Source organism: Seriola aureovittata, chromosome 2 (assembly GCF_021018895.1).
Source record: "Seriola aureovittata isolate HTS-2021-v1 ecotype China chromosome 2, ASM2101889v1, whole genome shotgun sequence".
NCBI lineage: Eukaryota > Metazoa > Chordata > Actinopteri > Carangiformes > Carangidae > Seriola > Seriola aureovittata.
In genome coordinates this window covers 6,683,799-6,703,407 of record NC_079365.1, presented here as the reverse complement: position 1 = coordinate 6,703,407, position 19,609 = coordinate 6,683,799, and the positions used below count along the sequence as shown (strand labels likewise).

Sequence of the window (19,609 nt, the reverse complement as noted above, 5' to 3'; positions counted from 1 at the left end):
CTTAGCTACAGGATGCACAGGGGTAATAAGAGTGGAGTAAGTGGGGGTACACAAATGTTAAGAGTGCTTCTCTTTATTTTTTGCTTTCCCAATCTGCTTGTCACAGGGCACAGGGAGCTCTTTAAGATGTAAATGGCTGCAGATTGTAACGTCATACAGAAGTCTGAGGCCAAAAACATCTACGCTTTGATTCATGTTTTAATGATCAATATTTCCGGTGTTGACATAAAATCTAGCTCTGGTATGATGCAGGAGGGGGAAAAAAACACTTTATATGCATGTAACGACACTTTCTGTACTGCCTCACACTCTCCTCTGTTTTGAATTGGAATTAGTCATCATTATTAAATTATATTGCAAATGATATCAAAAGTACATTCAAAATCACTTTGATATAAGTATGTGCATTTAAATGCAATGATGTCAAATTCATGACATCACAATATCTGACACTTACCCTTTCTCTACTAAAAAGTATATCCAGGCTTTGGTTAAATTTGACATTAAGTGAAGTTGAATACAGATCACTGAGTACTCAGTTGTCATGGATACAGTGTACAGATGACTACCATTCTACCACAGAGCAAAAAATGTTTTTTTATATATATATATATATATATATATATGTGTATATAACTGGACACAACTGCTGCCGCTGTGTTTGTGAACTGCAGCGATTCTGATGTCAGAAATGGTTTGGTACACATAACACTTTCTTTATTCTCTGAGTAGTTTTTTTGGCCAGTGTTTTATTATAGTACCCTGCATGAACCTGAGGAGCTTGTCAGCTGCCAGATGGCTTTTTCCCCCACACAGGGCATGACCGCAACAGAACCATTGATATACATAGATATGAGATGGGATGGGTGTGGAGACAGATTGCTTTCTCATGTACTGTAAGGGTCATGAACAACAGAGCCAGTCTGGTGGGAGGGAGAGGTGATTCATCTCGATTGATAGTCTGACTTGTTGCTGACTTAGAGACATGAAGCCACTTTTTCTAACAGAATGAACAAATGACTAACAAATTAATGAATACAGCATCTGCATGCTTGGAATGCACCAGAGACAGAGGGATGACAAAATGCAGAGACTATCTGTGTGGGTGCACAGATTGTGAGAGATTCATCATTGTGCATGTGTTCGAGTGAGTATTCTCATGTGCAGATTAAGGCCTTCCCTTAGCAGCGTTGAGTGGGCACAATGGTTGGTAGTTTTCTTGTCTGAGGCCCTGATAGTCCTCTGTGTGGGCCATGCCTGCAAACCAATCCCCACATTCATCAGAAATATCAGAGTAGAGCTAAATATACTAGCAATAAAGAGTCTCCTGTGTTTCTCATTGTTCCTCTTGCAATGAATATTCAATTTTGATTTCATATCAGAAATTAAGTTCAGATCAAGTCCAGTCTTGTTGAAGAGAGAGATGGAGGGCTCTTTAACTATAAACAATGTGGTGGCCTCTAACTGGTGTTCTGGATCTGGGACAGTGAACCGCTGAAGACATGATACCTCTGGGAGCAAGAACCATAGATAATGGCTTATTAGCGATTTCAAGCTAAATGTAGAATACTGATAGAACTTCAGCCATCTCACATCCACAGTCTCTTATTCTAAACTTATAGCACTTGACAATTTAAACTCTACGATTGGAGCTTTGACAACTTGAACAATGAGTCAGGATTTCTCAGTATGACGCACACAACCGGAGATTAGAACCACTGTATGTGGTGCAACAAATATGGTGTAAAAACACACTTTGACATTATTTACTGCGCATAGGACCTTCTGGCATAGTGTGAAAAGAAGAATCTATTATCTCACTGTCTGCCAGCCCCTTCACTCTGTGACGTATGCAGGCTGTGAATGACATCAAGGCCCCTGCAGAGTTGAGTCAGTTGCACAGTCAAGGCTTAAGAGGTTTACCATTCTTCAATTTATGCAGATCACATACATACACATACACATACACGCACGCACGCACGCACGCACGCACGCACGCACGCACGCACACACACACACACACACACACACACACAGACAAGTAGATTGCCACATCTGCCCGTCCCAAGAAAAACTGGTTTCTCACAAGGATGGAGAACACAGAGCCGGACAAGCATGCATGAGAGAAAAGTTTTATGTTACTCCGTTTATTTTATTCAATTTTTTTTATAAAGCTGTAGCCTTTGAGTTTATATTCAAGTTGTTGTTCCTTTAAAAAAAAAAGAGGTCCCCCCTTTTATCTTGTTGCAACACAACAGGTATTGGTATGGCACCCTAGTATAAGGAGATCTAGCTAACTAAAAATAAAAGACAATTATGCTGGTATAATGACCTGCATATCCCCAGTGGAAATAGTCTGATTAGACCAGCTGCAGAGATATTCTAATTAGGCCTTGTGATTTTGTGCTATAACTTGTTACGGGTGCATGAAAAATAAGCTTCATATTCAGAGCTGCATCTTTGATTCTGTCCGACATTGTATGGCAGTCTCTCTGTGGGTGATGAGAGTGATAACGATAACATTTGAGTTCCTGTTCTTCAAATTTAATTTTCTGTAAAGCTCTTATAACAGGCTCTGTATAGAAAACAAAAGTGAACAAATACCCAGCTACATTCAGCTAGCCCCCTCTTCATAAACGCTGTTCACAGGGCCGAGGATCGCTTCACCACATCCCCTTGGTTACGGCATAATCAATATGCCAGACCATACACATATGCCAGGGGAAATTATCTGGCAGGTGTTTGATTTGCAGAGACAGATACAAGTTGAGTAGATTTTTGCACACACAGTTGCTCTGCTGAAGGAGAACAATATCAAAGAAGGCAGTGGTCTTTCATCACCTATTTAACCTGCAGAACATGCCCTGTAAGCTGCTTTAACTGCAGGTAATCCATTAGGATCAGTAGGATGGGAGGACTCCTAGCCTCACTTTCACTACATGTTATGACCTACCTGGTTACCTAAATCAACCTGTGTACATATGTAATGAAGTGTTCATTAAATCAAATAAATCCAGTTTATTTATAGAGCATGTTTAGGTGACCCAAGAGATGTACAAAGTGTAGTTAAAGGCACAACAACAGTGAGTAAAATAACATCAGTAGCCTAGTAAAGGCACAAATAAAATAACATGAAGATGAACAATTAATGGCAATGATAAAATACATGGCAATATCAAAATTTAACTTTTGCGCAGAATAAATTGTAGCTGCTTTGTTTTCATTAACTTACAGTGAATATCTCCACAATGTACACAAAGCCTGCTGGATGTTGCAAAGGTGAGACAGGATTGGTAATGGGATTGTCACAGCTTATCTTGCACAGAAACACTTGGGATCGACTATTTGTCAGTGAGCTGGTGCACAAGGTTTAAAAATCCTGACGTGTAATAGCTCACATGTCAGACTGAGACATATGATTAGTCTTAGTCTGGCATGAGCAGTAAGTGTCTTCCACAATTGTAACCCTGATGTCAAGTACATAACAAGCTGCACCAAGCACTTAGACTCAAAGGGACCAGAATGGGTCATTATGCAAGATTGTGATAGCAGTGGGAAATAATGACAGTGATTAAATCAATTGTGGAAATATCTTGGGTTATGATTACACCCATAATTACCAGGCTCTTAAGAAAATAATACCTTGTATTCATTTTTAGGGGCTGGGTTCAGGGTTTCCCTTTTATTTACATCTTAAAAATATTGCTTCTAAATTCCACTCAGCCTCCCTCAAGCACACTGAAGACTGCAGGTGTAAACTCCAAAACTGCTTAGTTAAGAATCTGTGCGCTGTAAACATAGCGTAGGTGTATGTATGTGCAGGTCTGATCTGTGGTGAGAGCGTCGATGGAGGCGGGTAATTCCTGGGCTTAGAACTTCCTGCTGAGCCCACTGCAGGTGTCCTGGGCCAAATTTAACTTAACATCTGTGATGGGAGGAGTCAATGTGAAAAACCCCATTGACATTCCCTTTAATTTTGAAGTGAAGCTACACAATACAACCTACTCCATTGTACACACTGTGGGAACAGAGCTGAATATAGTAAAAAAAAAAAAAAAAAAAGAAACAGAAAGAAATCACATCTAACATGTTGGTGAATGATGAGTCACATACATTTCTAAAAAAGCTTTGAGTTCTATTCTCTTCTGTAGTTCACTTATTTTGACAGACTTTACTTTGGTGGTGTAGCAGTTTGACTATTTTCTGGTGACTGAGCATTTTAATGACCTGGCTCCAAAGCTGTTTAATGTCTTGATATGTAGTCAATACATCACAAGCAGGAACAAACAACTGAAAATGTACCATCATGTTCAAAGAAACAAGATTTATACATTGATTAAGTTGAAGAGATTCTGCTACAAGACAATAAAGTTCTAGTTTTTTCATAGTGTACAAACACTGACTGTTGTTACTCCAAGTTGTCTAAATGCACCGTGATTTGTACCAATATTAGCCAACACCACAGCGAAGAGTAACATGAAATGTTTGAAATTGGACTTTGAAATGCCTTTGCCAGCTGAGACCTGGCAGATAGGTGCTGTTTCTTTCTTTTCTTTTTTTTTCTTTTTTTTGATTTGTCTGCAGGATTCAAGGCAAGGACATCTGCTCCCTCATCAGAGAGGTGCTCCAATTTTGAACAAATAGACTGCCAGTTGTAATTTCTCCACTGGTCACTCATTCTGAAATAGTGTCTCACTCCTTCATCGATGTGATGCATGGCTCTCATAAGTATAAGTTGTATCTTTGTATCTTTTGTCCTTTCAAGCTGCGGCAAGACATTTGAATAAAAGCCTCATCTGCCTAAATCAAAGTGGGGCCGCAGTAAACAATGATGAGAACACAGCCTATTTATGAGAATAAAAATCTGTTATTAAAGTGAGACTGTAACATTTGCTGTTTTTCCCTTCATTGTTTTTGGTTCGATATTTTGGGAAACTTCTCACTACGGTTAGATGTGAAGATGGTACCACTCTCACATCTGTACTGTAAATATGTAGCTGGAGAAAGCATCCAGTTAGCTTAGCTTAGCATAAAGAATGAAGAATGAAAAATTGGGAAACAGCTAGCCAGTCATAAAGTCTAAGAGCTGATTAAATAATTTCAGTTAAACAGCAATAACAATCAAGAACTTGCTAACATTAGCTAAGGTTAGCTACCATGAGCTACTTCAACTAGCTAGCTAGTTCAACTTTGTAAGAGTTGAACTACCTTGTATTGTTTCTTCTTTCAGTCTTGCTCTAAGTGATGTTGGTATCAACTAGAAGTGACTCAAAGGATCTATCTCTAAGTCTTGCTATTGCTACAAAGCCAGCGTTGACATTAAGTTTACTTAGCACTCTTGCTGAGAACTTCCACCATCATTGTGTTTACAACAAGAGGTTATAATACAATCTTTGAGCAGTGCTACTTTTTCATGGACGACTCGATGCTACAGTGACCCGGTATCAGAAAGTGATGAGACCTGTCAACCGGGCTGGTTGGGGATAACTGGTTAGCATGCTAACTTCAGTAGAAGAAAAGCAGTGATGACATAAATGTAAAACAAAATGGTTGCTGTCCACGACCGGAGAAAGCTTTGTGAACAAAGGAATGAACTTTGATACTCAACTCACAACAAATACTCTAGACTGGTAAGTAAACAGCTGTTAATGCTAACATACATGTGAAATACCCATTTAGGTCAGGTCTCTCTTAAAATGATCAAAACTCACTAAGCTCTGGTCACTTTGGTATGAAACATCACGTTACTATATTTTTTAAGGTATTGCAACTTTTCAATCGATTTGCTCTGTGTACTAGTTAAGGCCACTTTGCACACAGTATAACCCCAATACCATCAAATATTGAGGACAGAAGTCTTATAAAACCATTGTATTTATTTATTTATTTATCTTCTGTGAAATAGTTTTTGGGATGCTAGACAGTCAGTTGCCACTCTTCAAATACAGTCACAACATGACATAACAGTACCCTGCATCGTCAGACATGTTTGTTTTTCTGTGGAGGGCGGGGGGTTTCAGTGGGGAAGTTCACCTCATGTGATTAACTGGTGGTTGCTAAGTGACCATCCTGGAAAGGAGCCATTCATTCGCAGCCCGGCTCTTCAACAGTCAGGATGTGAGAACAGCCTTCATGCACCTCCAAACCAACCACTGCTGTCCAAATCACCCCCTGTACACATAGATGGTTGCCATAGGGATTCCAGGGACATCTGACTCAAAAATGACATGAGTAATGTATTTGAAGAGGGACTGTTTTTTTCTTATACTTGTAGTAGGTTTGTTAAGACGAGAGTGGAATCTGATTTATCACAAAGACAACAAAGAGGGCCACAGATCGAAATGATTAAGGGCTTTTGATCTTCAAATTAAATATAGAATCTACTGTTAGCAGAGACTGTTGCATACATGATTTAGCTGATGGCAGTGAGAAACCCTGATCCAAAATTTTCAATACATTTCTATCCTTTGGCTTGAGAAACGCCTGGGTATTTTTTCTCTACATAATTGTGTCCTACTTTCCTCCAAGGCCATGGACACAGCTAATATCCAGCCACATTCCTCCACATAACTGTACAGTATTGTTCAGATAATATACTGTATCTTAGCAACTATTATAAGAACTCCATATTTTTTTTACTGCTATTATGGCCATTCTTTCTCTCAAACTGAAGGTATATTATACACCTTGCAATGTCAATAAATTTAGTTTTAGTTTTTGGTGTCTTATTCTACTGCCATATGTGTCCTATCATGTTCAGTTGGAATCTGATGAGTAGGTTTCGGAAATATCCCGATTCACTTTCTTGTTGAAAGCTAGATGAGAAGATCAAAATCACTCTAATGTCTAAACCTTTGATAAGAAGTTACTAGCTTAGCTTAGCATAAAAAATGTAAAGAGAGGGAAACAGCTAGCCAGGCTCTGTTCAAAGGGTAAAAAACAGCCCCTCTACAGCTCCATAATTAACATGTTATATGTCATTTGTTGCTGATGTCTTGTTGTCACTGCGACATTGCCAGGCAAGCAGTGGAGGAAGTGACTGTGCCTGGCAAGGAAGTAGACCATAACCTCTCAAAAAACTGCATGTTGTTAGGGTTACATTTATGCTTTTGTGCGGATTTAAAAAATTAGATAAAAAGTGTTAATTAGTGAGCTTCATCAGCAATGGCAGGCAGAGCTTAAGTCTCTGTGCTAACGGGCTCCAGGGTGTAGCTTCATGTTTAGTATACAGACGTGAGGGAGGTATCAATCTTCTCATCAAACTCATGGCAAGAAAATGAATGAGCATATTTCCAAAAATGCCAAACTGTTCCTTTAAGTTTGTTTTTTATTACATTTTTTAGTGTAGATCACATCAGGTGCAAAGAACAGCCCATTTTGAACAGAAAGAATCCCAGGTAACGCTCACAGAGGAGAAAATATAGGTCAGTACAACAACATCCTGTGCCATTGGCCTCTCCATTGGGTGACACAAAAACCAATCAACTTGACAGCAGTCCCCGATCGGCAGAGGGCTTCCATCTCCCCACCACCACCATTTAGTCTCTCTCTCAGCCCCAGTGTGGCTGGAGCATTGATCCCAATTCTGGATGAAACACGGTCTCCATCCTAATTAACCCAGATGTGGATATTAATAAGATGAAAGCAGGTCTAGACTAGAAACGGGGCAGATTGAGAGGAGAAGGTCCTGATTTCAGAATGGTCACACTAAAGTGGGACACCTTCGCCCCTCCTTTGACAGGGGAATAAAGCCTGTTTCTATATAAAAATACCCCTTGGCCCTTTTTAATTGGTTCCAACCCTCTTGAGGTTTGAGTGCGATGAGATGCTGAGAATATCTACATGGGGAGGCTGCTTCGCATGAACACAGAAAAGAAATGTCAAGTTGATGGAGATGGTTGACAGTTATTACTTTGAATTTTGCTTTTTAGAATGACAAAATATTCTCTTGCACAAAGCTTTGGCAACCTCTAAGGGTGTACAGATCAATTCTGTAACCTATGTTGCTATTAAAAGAAAACTATTAAACATCATTTCCATGTCTGTTGGTTCAAAAGATTCTCCTGCTCCTTCAAGATTCATGTGTTGCATGAGAAATGGGAGTTATATGTGCCAGGACAAGATGACAGCTGCAAGACTGTGAATCCAGTGGGACACGTCCAACACAGAACAAGCCTCCCCTGATACTTGAAATGGATTATACGTGAAAGAACAGACAGTAGTATCAACAAGTTTACTCTCACATAAAAATAAAACTTTTTTTTTCTTTGCCTTGAGATTTAGTTTTCATTGCATCATTTTACACTGAGTGGGAGACATCATTAAGACAGTGGCAGATCAGGAGACACCGGGGGGACTAAACAGGAAACAATGATGAGCACAGACATGACTCATCCAGCCGATTGTTTTTATGGAGCCACCAACGTGTTGCATTGTCTTGTTCTAATGAGCTAAGAGTTCGGGGAAACTGAAAATAGAGCAACACATAAGTAAATAGACATAATTTCAAAAGAAAATCAGGAGGAAAAAGGCAAAATCTTTTCTCTAACATTCAGAAATTAATCCATCTCTTGGCGGTCAGATAAAAAAAAACAAAAAAAACAATGTGATCTGAAATTTATTTAGGATTATTTCCGCTCAGAATAGATAAATCCAGTGGAAGGAACTGTGTGCACTTGTTGGCACCACAATGACATGCTTTCCTCTGAAGTCCATCTGTCCTACTGGCCTTTACGGCAGCGTCACTTTGTGTGGACAGCAGCTCTACGGGTGGTTGGTTACTGTATCCTCCTGAGTAGTCAAACGTCAGCTCCTCGTGTGCATCAATGTTCCGGCCAGCAAACAGTGCCAGTCTAGGAACCACAGAGTGCACGCGGACAGGAAGCATGAACAGGTTAGGCAGGCAGGAATGGTTGAGAAAGCGGCCTACGTTTCCCACCACAGCCGGGTCCACGAACGTCTCAATAATGGAGCCTGTACCTGCATGCTCCCTTACAGCGATAATGTAATTATTTTCTTCAGATCTCTGGGTAAGCTGTCTGCGTCTGGCCTCCTCAAAACTGATAACCTCTCCTGCATACTCGCATACAAATGTCCCATTTGGGATTGCCTCTAGTGTCCGTAATCCCCAACCCCTGTTCCTGGTGCTATAAATCTCCAGCCTGAGTGTCAGCCCTCTCTGGACAACACGGTTAGAGCAGGTGTCACTGCAGCTGCAAAGGACATTACATTCAAACACAGGTGAGCAGTAACCAGAGTCTGTTCGGGTACGGTCCAGGAGTGTGCCGGTGCTGTCATACGCCTGCCCATGAGTCTGCAGGCAGGAGCAGCTCTCAGTGCAGCAGGAGTGGTAAAGACAGGAGCATCCAGGAAGGGTGACTTCACTGGGGTCAACAGTGCATCCTGGTCCCCCAATGTTATCTGGGGAATACTGAAAAATGCAGGGTAGTCGAAGTTTAAAAAAAAAAAAAAACTGTTGAAAATGTTTTCAAAAGAAAATTAGGACAATATGTCCATAATCCATTACAAATGCTCAAATCTGGGCTTAAACAACTGATTAGTTGACTGCCAGAAAATGATCCTGCAACTATTATGTAAACTGATAAATCCTTTCCAGCAAAAATGCCAAAGATTCAGTGTATCCAGCTTCTCAGTTGTGAGATTTTGCTGCTTGTCTTTCTGTGATAATAAAGTGATAATCTTTGGGTTTTGGACTTCTGGGCAAACGAAACAAGACATCAGAAGATATCACGAAGAGCTTCAGGAAATTTTGTGACATTTTTTCACTTTTCAGATATTTTACAGACCAAACTATTAATCGAAAAAATAGTAAGCAGATTAATCAACACTAATAAATATGCAGACAAATGTATTTTAAAGAAGAAATGTGTTGTAGAGCACAGTACTTACAGCTGCCTATTTTAAATCAACCTTCTTTAACAGTTTCACCACATTCAGCAGTTAATGTTTTATGACTTAAATGTCCTTTGTGAGGAATTTGTAAAAATTTGTATAATGCAGTCAAGAAGTTCCTCTAGAGTATCATGGGCAGGGAGTGTAAAGTAGGACAACTCATTTGGTTCTACAGAGGCAGTTATTTTTTGATTCCCTATAGTGCAGTCAGGTAATGTGGCTGTAGCCTGTAATGATTTGCTGCCATCTGCTGGTAAAATAACATATTCCATTTGATATAAGCAATAATCCCCACTGGGTTTTGATGAGTTTAAGGCACAGACAAAATGTTTTCTGGACAAAACCTAAGTAGGACTTTGAGAGTACACTTTCAAAAATTATGTAATTAATAATTATGTTCATTATTTTGACTTTTTATTTCCAAACTTTTCTATCACATGATCAATGAACTCTTCTATTGCAGTGGCATCCCTATAGCTGTGAGCATATCTTTACTATTATTGTTTTTAACAACCTTGAGGGTGTATTTATTAGAGTTAAACTAATAAATCTGCCCGGTCAATATATCAGCTAATATTATTTGTTATATGTTGTTATTATATTATGTTGATAGATAAGGGAATTGTAGCACATAATTGCCAAAGATATGTTTGAGGCAGAAACAATACTGAGTTCCCATTGCTTGCTGTTCACCAAAGTGCAATCACAAGTTGTTATTTTAATAATTCATTTTGACAAAATTTCACACACTCTACGTATTGTTGTCACAGTGCTTTAAAAAACAAGTGGTCTGCTTATGCTTAATGTTTTTTAAAGTTTCGCAGGAATCAATCAAAGTATCAGTATCACAATTTTTAAATTGTCCATTAATGATATGAAACTAATGCAGTCTAATACAATAACACAATGAAATAAATAGGCCTTTCTATAGAGACAGTCTTACATGTCAGGTGTATAATTATTGATGGTCGAATGGCAATTCGCTGTTCTTCGCTGCCATTGTTCATGTTGGCTCCCTGTCTCACTTGTTATGTCTTACTGAGACACTTGAATAGAACAGAGCCATTTTTTAATAAATAATTAGTAACACCTGTGCTTTTCTGTGTCTGCCGTGAAAAAGGCCTATTGGAGAAACAACTATGTTTTTTTCTGTTTTTGTTGCAGTTTGTCATTTCACCTCGAACACAAAACGATATGGACCAACTCTATCAGCTACCTCAACTTTTTAAAACAATGTAGCTAATATAACGTTACTTTATAGCACTTAAATAACTTCAAGCACCACTGCTCTGTTTCGCTACAACGAGACCGAAATGTTAACTAACATTTAAGCTACCATAAGACTGTAAACGGGTTCAGCTGTAGAAAGAGATGCTACATTAACGTTACCTGAAATTCAGGAAATATCGGCACTGACGAACTCCTTTCAATTAAAACGGGAACGTTTTCCAGACCATGGCTCAAATCCACAGCATGCTTACTACCGTCGACCACGTTCATATCTGAAGTTTTGGGGGACCAAAGGCAGATCAGCTGGGATGTAAACACAAGTCAAACTGGAATCTGCAACTTCCGGTAGTGTAACCGGAGGCGCGCGCCCTCCATTGGTATGTACGGGTCATTACATTGCTGTGATTAAACCTTGGTGGTGGTTTGGCCATCTGGCCATACTCAGGACAAAGTGAGCAGCAGCTCATTAAGAAAATACAGCACAGCATGGGATAATTGTTTCATCTAAACTACTGTGAGTGTGAAACTGAAGAGCATTACTTGTTAGAAACCATGAAAGTAGACTCACAGTGTCACTGCTTTTATTCTGTTTATTTAGATCATATCCCATTTTAAACAGTGTTTTTTTCTTTGCTTTTCTCCTTTCTTTATCCAATACTTGTCCTCACATCTGTCTTTATTCATCATTATCATCCGTGTAATAGTATAGAATCCAGAGGTGTAGATTCATACATCTGCAGTAATGTCATATTGCCTGCAGATGGCAAACTAGGATAGTAGAAGTACTAGTATTTCTCTTTTGCATCCACAACAGATCTCCTGCAAAGTGAGCAAGACAAATGTCAAAAACAGAGACTTGATGATAACCGCAATATCCTCGAGGAAATTTGGGCTGGACTGGAAAAGGGTGATGAGACCCACAATACCCACATGACTGAACAACAGTGAAAACAAGGCCATGTGGGTATGCCTGTGGGTTCCTGTGAACTTATAGCAGCCCAGACAAACAGGCCCAGCAGTGGTTAGGGCCTTAGAGAGGAGTGATGATCATGATCATTGAAATGATACTGTCATCCACGGCTTCTGTGTGATTCCAGCCCAGTGTACATTAAATGGTTAACATATGACTTAATGGCATCTTAAATTAAAAAAAAAAAAAAAAAAAATTGTTGAATTGTGTTGTTGTTTGAATGTCAGTCTTTTTGTTTTTGGTTCACACAGTAAGTTGTGTAGTCTCCATGCCTAACTTCTGTGGTGCTACATTGTTCTCATGTGTAATTGATATGCAGTGATGTATTTTCTTGTGGCTATCTGAGGCAGATGGGGGGAGGTCACATTGTCATCTGGCATTTCCACGCTGCACACAAGTGACCATGGATTTTCCTTTGAGAATCAACCTTCATCTTTGTCCTTGGGCAAAATTAGTCCTGTCAGTTGGTAGTCCTTCGTCTATATTTCAGATTGCATACTCAATCACAAGATGAAATGTTGGAAATGAATTGGTATTGGTATAATTGAAGTATTTGACAATGAGCTGATTGACAGTTTGACTGATACGACAACAACAGAGGTTAATTCTTAAAAGAATGCAGGCTTCATGACTCAACTGCTTTGTTGGGCTCCACAATCAGTGCCTCTGAAATGAAATAGCTTTCAAAATACATGACAGGTCTCAAAGCACAATTTGTTATCAACAATTTTCTATTGATACATTTCACTTTTATGAAAGCATTTGTTTGTTTGTACAAACTGGCAAATTCAGTTTATTTGATCAGTTGGGAACTGTATCCTATGTGATGCCCCAAATGGATCCAAATTTTCAACATACAAATCGATACAAAGACGATTTGTAGACACAGGCAAACCTTTTGATCTGATATATGAAAAGTGAGTGAATCACCAAAGTATTTACAGTTTATCCTGAGGGGGACATGAACCAAATTTATTGCAATCCATTCAATAACTGTCAGAAGATTTCAGTGAAAACCACAACATGACCAAACATGTCTGTGCAAAACTTACATCTATCAGTTGCTGAGACCAAAGAAGTGGGCCGACCACCTTGTAGACCAATATTGCCATCACTTGAGCTGCCCTGCTAACATGGCTGAAAATAATTCCAAATTCAAGTGAAATGCCTGTGAAGATAAAAATAAATAGGTATCAGACTCTAGGCCATACATCCACAAACAAAGTGAGAACTGTTGGTAAATATTGAGAAATACATCTACGATCAGTATGAGTATTCAACACAGTTTTTGTAAAAGCTAATTTTAAAAAGTTAATCTGTAAATAACTTTTTTGAAATTTGAAATTAAAATAAAATTGCAATTTTTCATTTTCCATCATTATGAGATATGATCCCAAAGGGGCTAGTTACATGAAGCCATTTCTCCCACATATCCTTGTATTCATTGAAGTTTTTGAGGACATTTTAAGGATTTTATGAAAAGATTTTATATTAAAGGATTTTGAGCACTGCCCATCTAAGCATTCGATGTAATTTTTAACAACATTTTGAAGATTTCAGGTTAATGTTGTGTCTGTTCCTTAACTGAATAATTCAACATATGTTCATTTGTTTTCTTGTAGCCCTTAAAAGGCCCTTTCGTGGAGTACATAATATGACCTGACATTGTGATTCTCATTGTGTTGGCTGACAATGGAGTGAAACAGCTTCCCTTGCTGTAGATGAGGCAGGTTGTTGGGGGTCTTTGATGGGCACTGTTGTCAGGGATCTTTTGGCTTTAATGATAACTCACACACACCAACATAAAGGAGCTGAACTTTGAGGCTGGACTACAATTGGTTGGAGAATTAATGAACCAAAGGCATGATAGAGCACATTCTCTGGGGAGATTATCAACAACAGTCCAGCACTCCCTCTGTTACTGTGCTGATTGACTTGGCCTCAAATTGGCTCCGATGTTTCTCCCAGCTTGTGAGGAAAGCTGCGCTGTGGCCTACTGGATTCACTCTTGTCTGGCCTGACAGTGGAGAACAAAGGAAATTTCAAAGCTTTCCCTCATCTGCCTTTGTCAGCTTGAGTAGGCATGATTATGATGAGTTGACCCCTGAGATTTCAAAGGGGCTTTTTTTCTAACTGCTCCACCGAGTTCATCAAAGGCCATCAAAGGCAATGAAAGAAACAGGGAAGCAGACATGCATGGATTTTTAGCAGAGAGGACTGGAAAAATGGAGGGTTGTATTTTAAAACCAAGGTGAAAAATGAGCGAATGAAAGAGAGCAAGAAAGAAACTGAAGCACATTGACAAACAAACAAAATTTAACTGCATCCAAACTTTTGGGTAAAAATACATCTCACAGCAGGATGACTTCAGCCCGCGCTGTGCACCCCGGCAGCAGTCATCCCAAGAGACTCCTGGGTGCCTTCCTCTGCTGCCAGGCAACTGCAGTGACAGTGTGATTCACTCACATGACAAGATTTTGCAAAGCAATTAAGTGAGGAGTCAAGGGGGTTCATCGGCCTCCTGAGGCAAGCAACATCTTTAGCTCTTCACTCTAAGTTTGAAGAATGAATGAAGTTTGATAGAAATTTACAAAGAGATGATTTTCTCAAGACTGTACACAGCTAAACAAAATCTGTATTTCTTTATTAAAACATCTTCCTTTTCCAGCTACTGACAAAATGGTGTCATGTACAGTATCAAAACATTTCTACCAACAGCAAAAAACTATACTTTAAAGGTGTTTTCCAACTGCTGATTTGATGCCTAGAGTATTGTTAGCACTGTGTTTTGCCCAAAGACTATAAATAAAAATGGACGTAGCCTCCAGGATGTCACCCATATGGCTTCTGAAGAGTAGTTTTGAAGCTCCGAGTGGGCTGCTTTGCCGTCACCATCTTGGCAGTGCCTGACTCCGCCTCTCCTGGCACCGCCAGTTCCATCTAATTATCTAGTTAACGAGCTAAGCTAACAAGCCAGGTATGCAGAGTGCAAATACTGATATCTGCTAATTAGTGCTAACAAATAAATAAAATAATACTAGTATTGCACTCACTTCAAAAACAGGAGCTCAGACTTCCTCATATTGTGTTAGTCAATTAATCGCACAGCCAACCATATTATTTCTTCGGTATTTGCATGAAAAATCCTCCAAAAAGCACAAACATGCCAAGAGGACATATTCAGTAACTCAAATTAGATGAGGGGACTCCTAGTAGACAGCTAACAGACTGTGATGACACCCATCTGTCACTTAAAGTGGCCACGCCTCAATTACCTTTAAGCCTTGATAAAATTTAAACAGGTGAGTAATACAGTATAAAAATCGAACCCTGTACACTTGTCATGAAGGGGCGAAATTAGTTATAGAGACCCAAACTGTTTTTTTGTACCAGGCTGTAAACATGTCAATTTCTGCTGTAAAGTTGCTGCTTGAGATAGCAATTTCCATACGCCATCATCTTCTTTGAAAAATGTATAAATGAAATCTTAAATTATATAAAAGTATCAAGTTATTTCTATTGTTAACATCCACAGCATCCACAGAAGCTTATGCTTATCATCCACAAACACGATTCCAAATGTTCTGGTTCAGTGTAGGAATTCACATGTGTTACATCACATTTTGTGCAGTTTCAATTCCCTCCCACAAGAATAACATGCAGTAAGACAAGTCTTACAGTGTTTTGCAGAGTAAAAGGGACAGCAGTGCATAACCTCCCGAAGTCAATGCACAGCTTTCACAAATCAAGTCAGCCAGGCGTGCTCCCTGTAAAGATGTTGAATCTCTCAAGAGGCTCCATTGTTCCAATCCAATCGATACCCTTTGTCTGTTTCCACTTAGCCGACTATGGGTCAGTGTCTGTGTTTTAAATGGGGTGTAATAACCAATGGACAGTTTCTCAGCAGGGCCCCTGTGCTGTGGAGAGAGAAAAGAGTCTCACCTCAGACAATGTATTTGTATTTAGCTTTGTTTGAAAGATATGTTCACTGTGCCTTGTCAAACTCAAACTGGTACCTACATTAAATCAGTGTTAAACAGCATTTTCGTTTAGATCTGGCTGGTCAGTTCAGGTTGTTGCAGTACAACAACCTTTCAGTCATGGGTTATGAAAGATAGAAGATGCAATCAGATGAAGCATTAGCTGAGCCCTGGATCACAGAGGTACAAAGGCACAGATTTCACATAATGTTTTTATGTATATTTCCCATTTCTTCAGTGCAGTGTCTTGCAATTTCTATAACTGTCAGTAGTGGTAACAGGAAACAGTGTTGGTTCTCACTGTTTATTGTTAATTTTCAGCCCCTCATCAGAAATGATCATGCATCCACACTGGCTCCATATTTCTCCAAGGTGTTTCGATATCAAACCTTTGGCATGCAAACAGGCATGTAATGGGCTGTGAAGTCAACTTGCACCAATTACAGTGTTCAGCAATGAACACTTTTTAATGTTGTGTCATCATCACTGAAAATGGAAAAAGCTGATTGTTCAAAAGTAACTGCCTTTTGTCCCTCAGACAAAATGCAGCCTGGTTAATATGTATCCTTTGAACAAATATGTTCTATCAAGGCTGAGGCATGCTAGTGACATGAGGAAATACTTAAGCACACTGACATGCTAACATTTGCTTTAGGACTAAACACAAGCTGAAGTTGTTAGCATGGTGGTGATTTGAGCTAAAGTAAACATCATCATGCTAACATGTCTGCAAAGACACAGCTAAGATGATCATCCTTAGCGAGTAATATTTACCATGTTCACCATAGTTTAGCATGTTGGCATGATAGCATAAATGTCATTAGCTTTGAACTCATTTGGCCATTAGTCTCGCAAAGCCAGAACTATATCTCCAAAGAGAATGGTCTGGCTGCACACATTATCATTCTGCTATATGAGAAAAAAAAACGCTCTGGCTTGATTGCATTTCTTTAAACCATTCACAATCCTCTTTGGCGCCGCTGAGCCCAGGATGCAGCGATGGTGACATTACAAAATAGTGTCAGAGGGGAACTTGTTTTGGTGGAACATTTGCACATGGAAAGGGGGGGGGCACTGTCATTACAACAGTTAATTACTCGCAAAGAAAAAACAGCAAAGACATATGTCGACTGTGTGATTGCATGATTCAAATCTTCATTAAAACTTGCCATTTGCATTGTGTAGGTTGCTCACTCAGCTATTGTTTCTTGTAGCGAATGGGATTTTAAAAATGGTAACAGGCAGGGGAAGTTGATAAGGAGGAGAGTGCTGCCTGATATAGGCGCCCAATGGCAGACTTTACACCCACAACCTGCAGCTGGTGAGTCAGACTATATAGCCAAAAAGTACCGGACAAATCATAATTTTCGAGCTGATGATGGTGCTAGATGGCCTCATGCCAAGTCAAGGCATCACCAAAGTTATTTCCAGTAATCCTGAGTGGGCATTGAATGTGTATACAAAAATTTCATGGCAATCCATTCAATAGCTCTCAAAGCCACAATGACATGTCAACGTCATGGCACTAGAGGAAAGTCAGGGATTACCAAAGTGATTAGGATTCATCCTGTGGGGACCATGACTGTCTGTACAAATTTTTTTGCAAATCTGTTCATCAGATGTTTAGATTTTACATATTTTAGTTGGTGATGCACAATGGACTGACCAGCTGACAGAATGTCAGACAGTAATTACCATCCTCATGGCTTGAATGCTAACATGGCTAATAAAAAAATCCTGCAACCCTGAGGTGATAGTCACAACTCCAAGCTCAGAAATGCGTGATAGATAAAACCAGATCTTTTGTCTCAACTCTTGAGAAATTTGGAGATCATTGTCAGCATCATAACTGTTACACATCTTCCTAATAAAATAACAAAGCAGAGAAACTGCTCCACACTCATTGTCTCTCATGTTCATAAAAGCAAGACCCATTTGGATTTTGTAAGTCAACAGATGGTTGACCTTTTCTGACTTGCTTCTAATGTCACAATAATGTCACACACACACACACACACACACACACACACACACACACACACACACACACACCCACAAGCAATCAATGTTGGAGAACATGCCATATATACAGGTGATCAATAGAGTAATAGAGTGAAACCACCTTTGATTGTATTGTCCCATTATTGTTTCACCTCAATGACAGAGTGGAGTGTTGTCTGTAAAAAATGGTTTCCCACTGCAGCAGGAGTGTGTTTGCTTATTAAAATTGTCTTTTGTTTATTCTGTACACTTGTATATTCTGTTACTGAATTTAGACTATTGTTCTCATGGATTTTGACTTTCATTACTGCAGAGCACTTTGTACTCCTGTTTGAATAAAGACACAACCAACCGTAACAGTAGGAGCTACGTCTAAGAAGGAGGAAATGAGCTCTGTGTCAGTGCAGAGACTGAGCACACATTCACACTTACACTGTGCTGCAGGCAAAAAAGCTCTTTAATTGGGCCCTGGGAGAAAACACCAGAACAATCCGTCCAACAATTCATTATGCGTTTAACAGATGATTAACATTACTGAAATGCATTATGCCTCCACACGTCTATTGTGATTTTTTTACTCAGTACGCCTCCATTATTCAGATAATACAGAAGCAATAATCTCACCACAGTAAAGTCAAGTACAAGTAAAAGAGACAAACAACAACATGTGAAACCAACATTCTTCTCTGCTGCTGATATTCCACATGGTTCAAACTGAATTTCTCTGTCAATAAAGGCTAAAAATAAAATGTCACATTTATTAATGTGTTCCATCCAACCTGCTTCAACCCTGAAACAGATTCTACACACTGGAGAGAGATGTCATGCCACTCTTCAATGAGAGATTTCATGTTTGTTGACGCTCATTGCCTCATTGCCCCTATACTGCAGAGGCTGCATTTGTTTTACCATCATTTTCATACTCGTTTCCACTGTTCAGTGAACGTTCATGGAATAGGCCATTTGCATTTTGATAGAAAAAACTAATAACCAAAGATGAAAGTACGCTATGCCCACATCTTTGGATGATGTTTGGAGTTTACTTTGCCAGGAAAGGGTTTCAATGCCTCCAAATTGCACAAGGAAAATACACCTCTGAAAAACAGCAAACACCAGGAGATGCTGGCTCAATGGTTTATACCAATGCTGAAAGCACAGGTAAATATAATTAATGAAGATAAAGAGTCTACAGCTTTGAAAGACACGCTGGTGCTTTAAGCTAAAGGTTAACATCAACATGCTGATGGGAGTGTTATTAGTTTGTGGGTATGTGGTCATATTGGAGAAATTACATTTTTTACCTAATGATGATGCTAAATGAAATGCACAAAGATCAACAGTTCATCACGTGGGAAACATGAATGTGTGTGCCAAATTTCATGGCAGCCAGTCAAATAAGTGGGATTTATCAGTGTGGACCATGCTGGTGGACTGGAGTGGTGGAGTCACACCGCTAGCGTGGCTAAAAATGAAAACAGTGATGCCATGCCCCATACATTTCCCCATACCAATTAAA

The 19,609-nt window shown here is 39.4% G+C and overlaps 1 protein-coding gene across 1 annotated transcript; it reads right to left on the bottom strand.

The window, feature by feature from the left end:
* Window positions 1-3,003: 3,003 nt before the first annotated feature.
* Window positions 3,004-11,495, bottom strand: setmar (SET domain and mariner transposase fusion gene). The gene is made up of 2 exons (XM_056405789.1): window positions 11,302-11,495; window positions 3,004-9,430 (listed from the first exon to the last, which is right to left on the bottom strand). The coding sequence occupies exons 1-2, from the start codon at window positions 11,410-11,412 to the stop codon at window positions 8,618-8,620; spliced, it is 924 nt and encodes a 307-aa protein (XP_056261764.1). The 5' UTR covers window positions 11,413-11,495; the 3' UTR covers window positions 3,004-8,617.
* Between the last annotated feature and the right edge of the window lie 8,114 nt (window positions 11,496-19,609).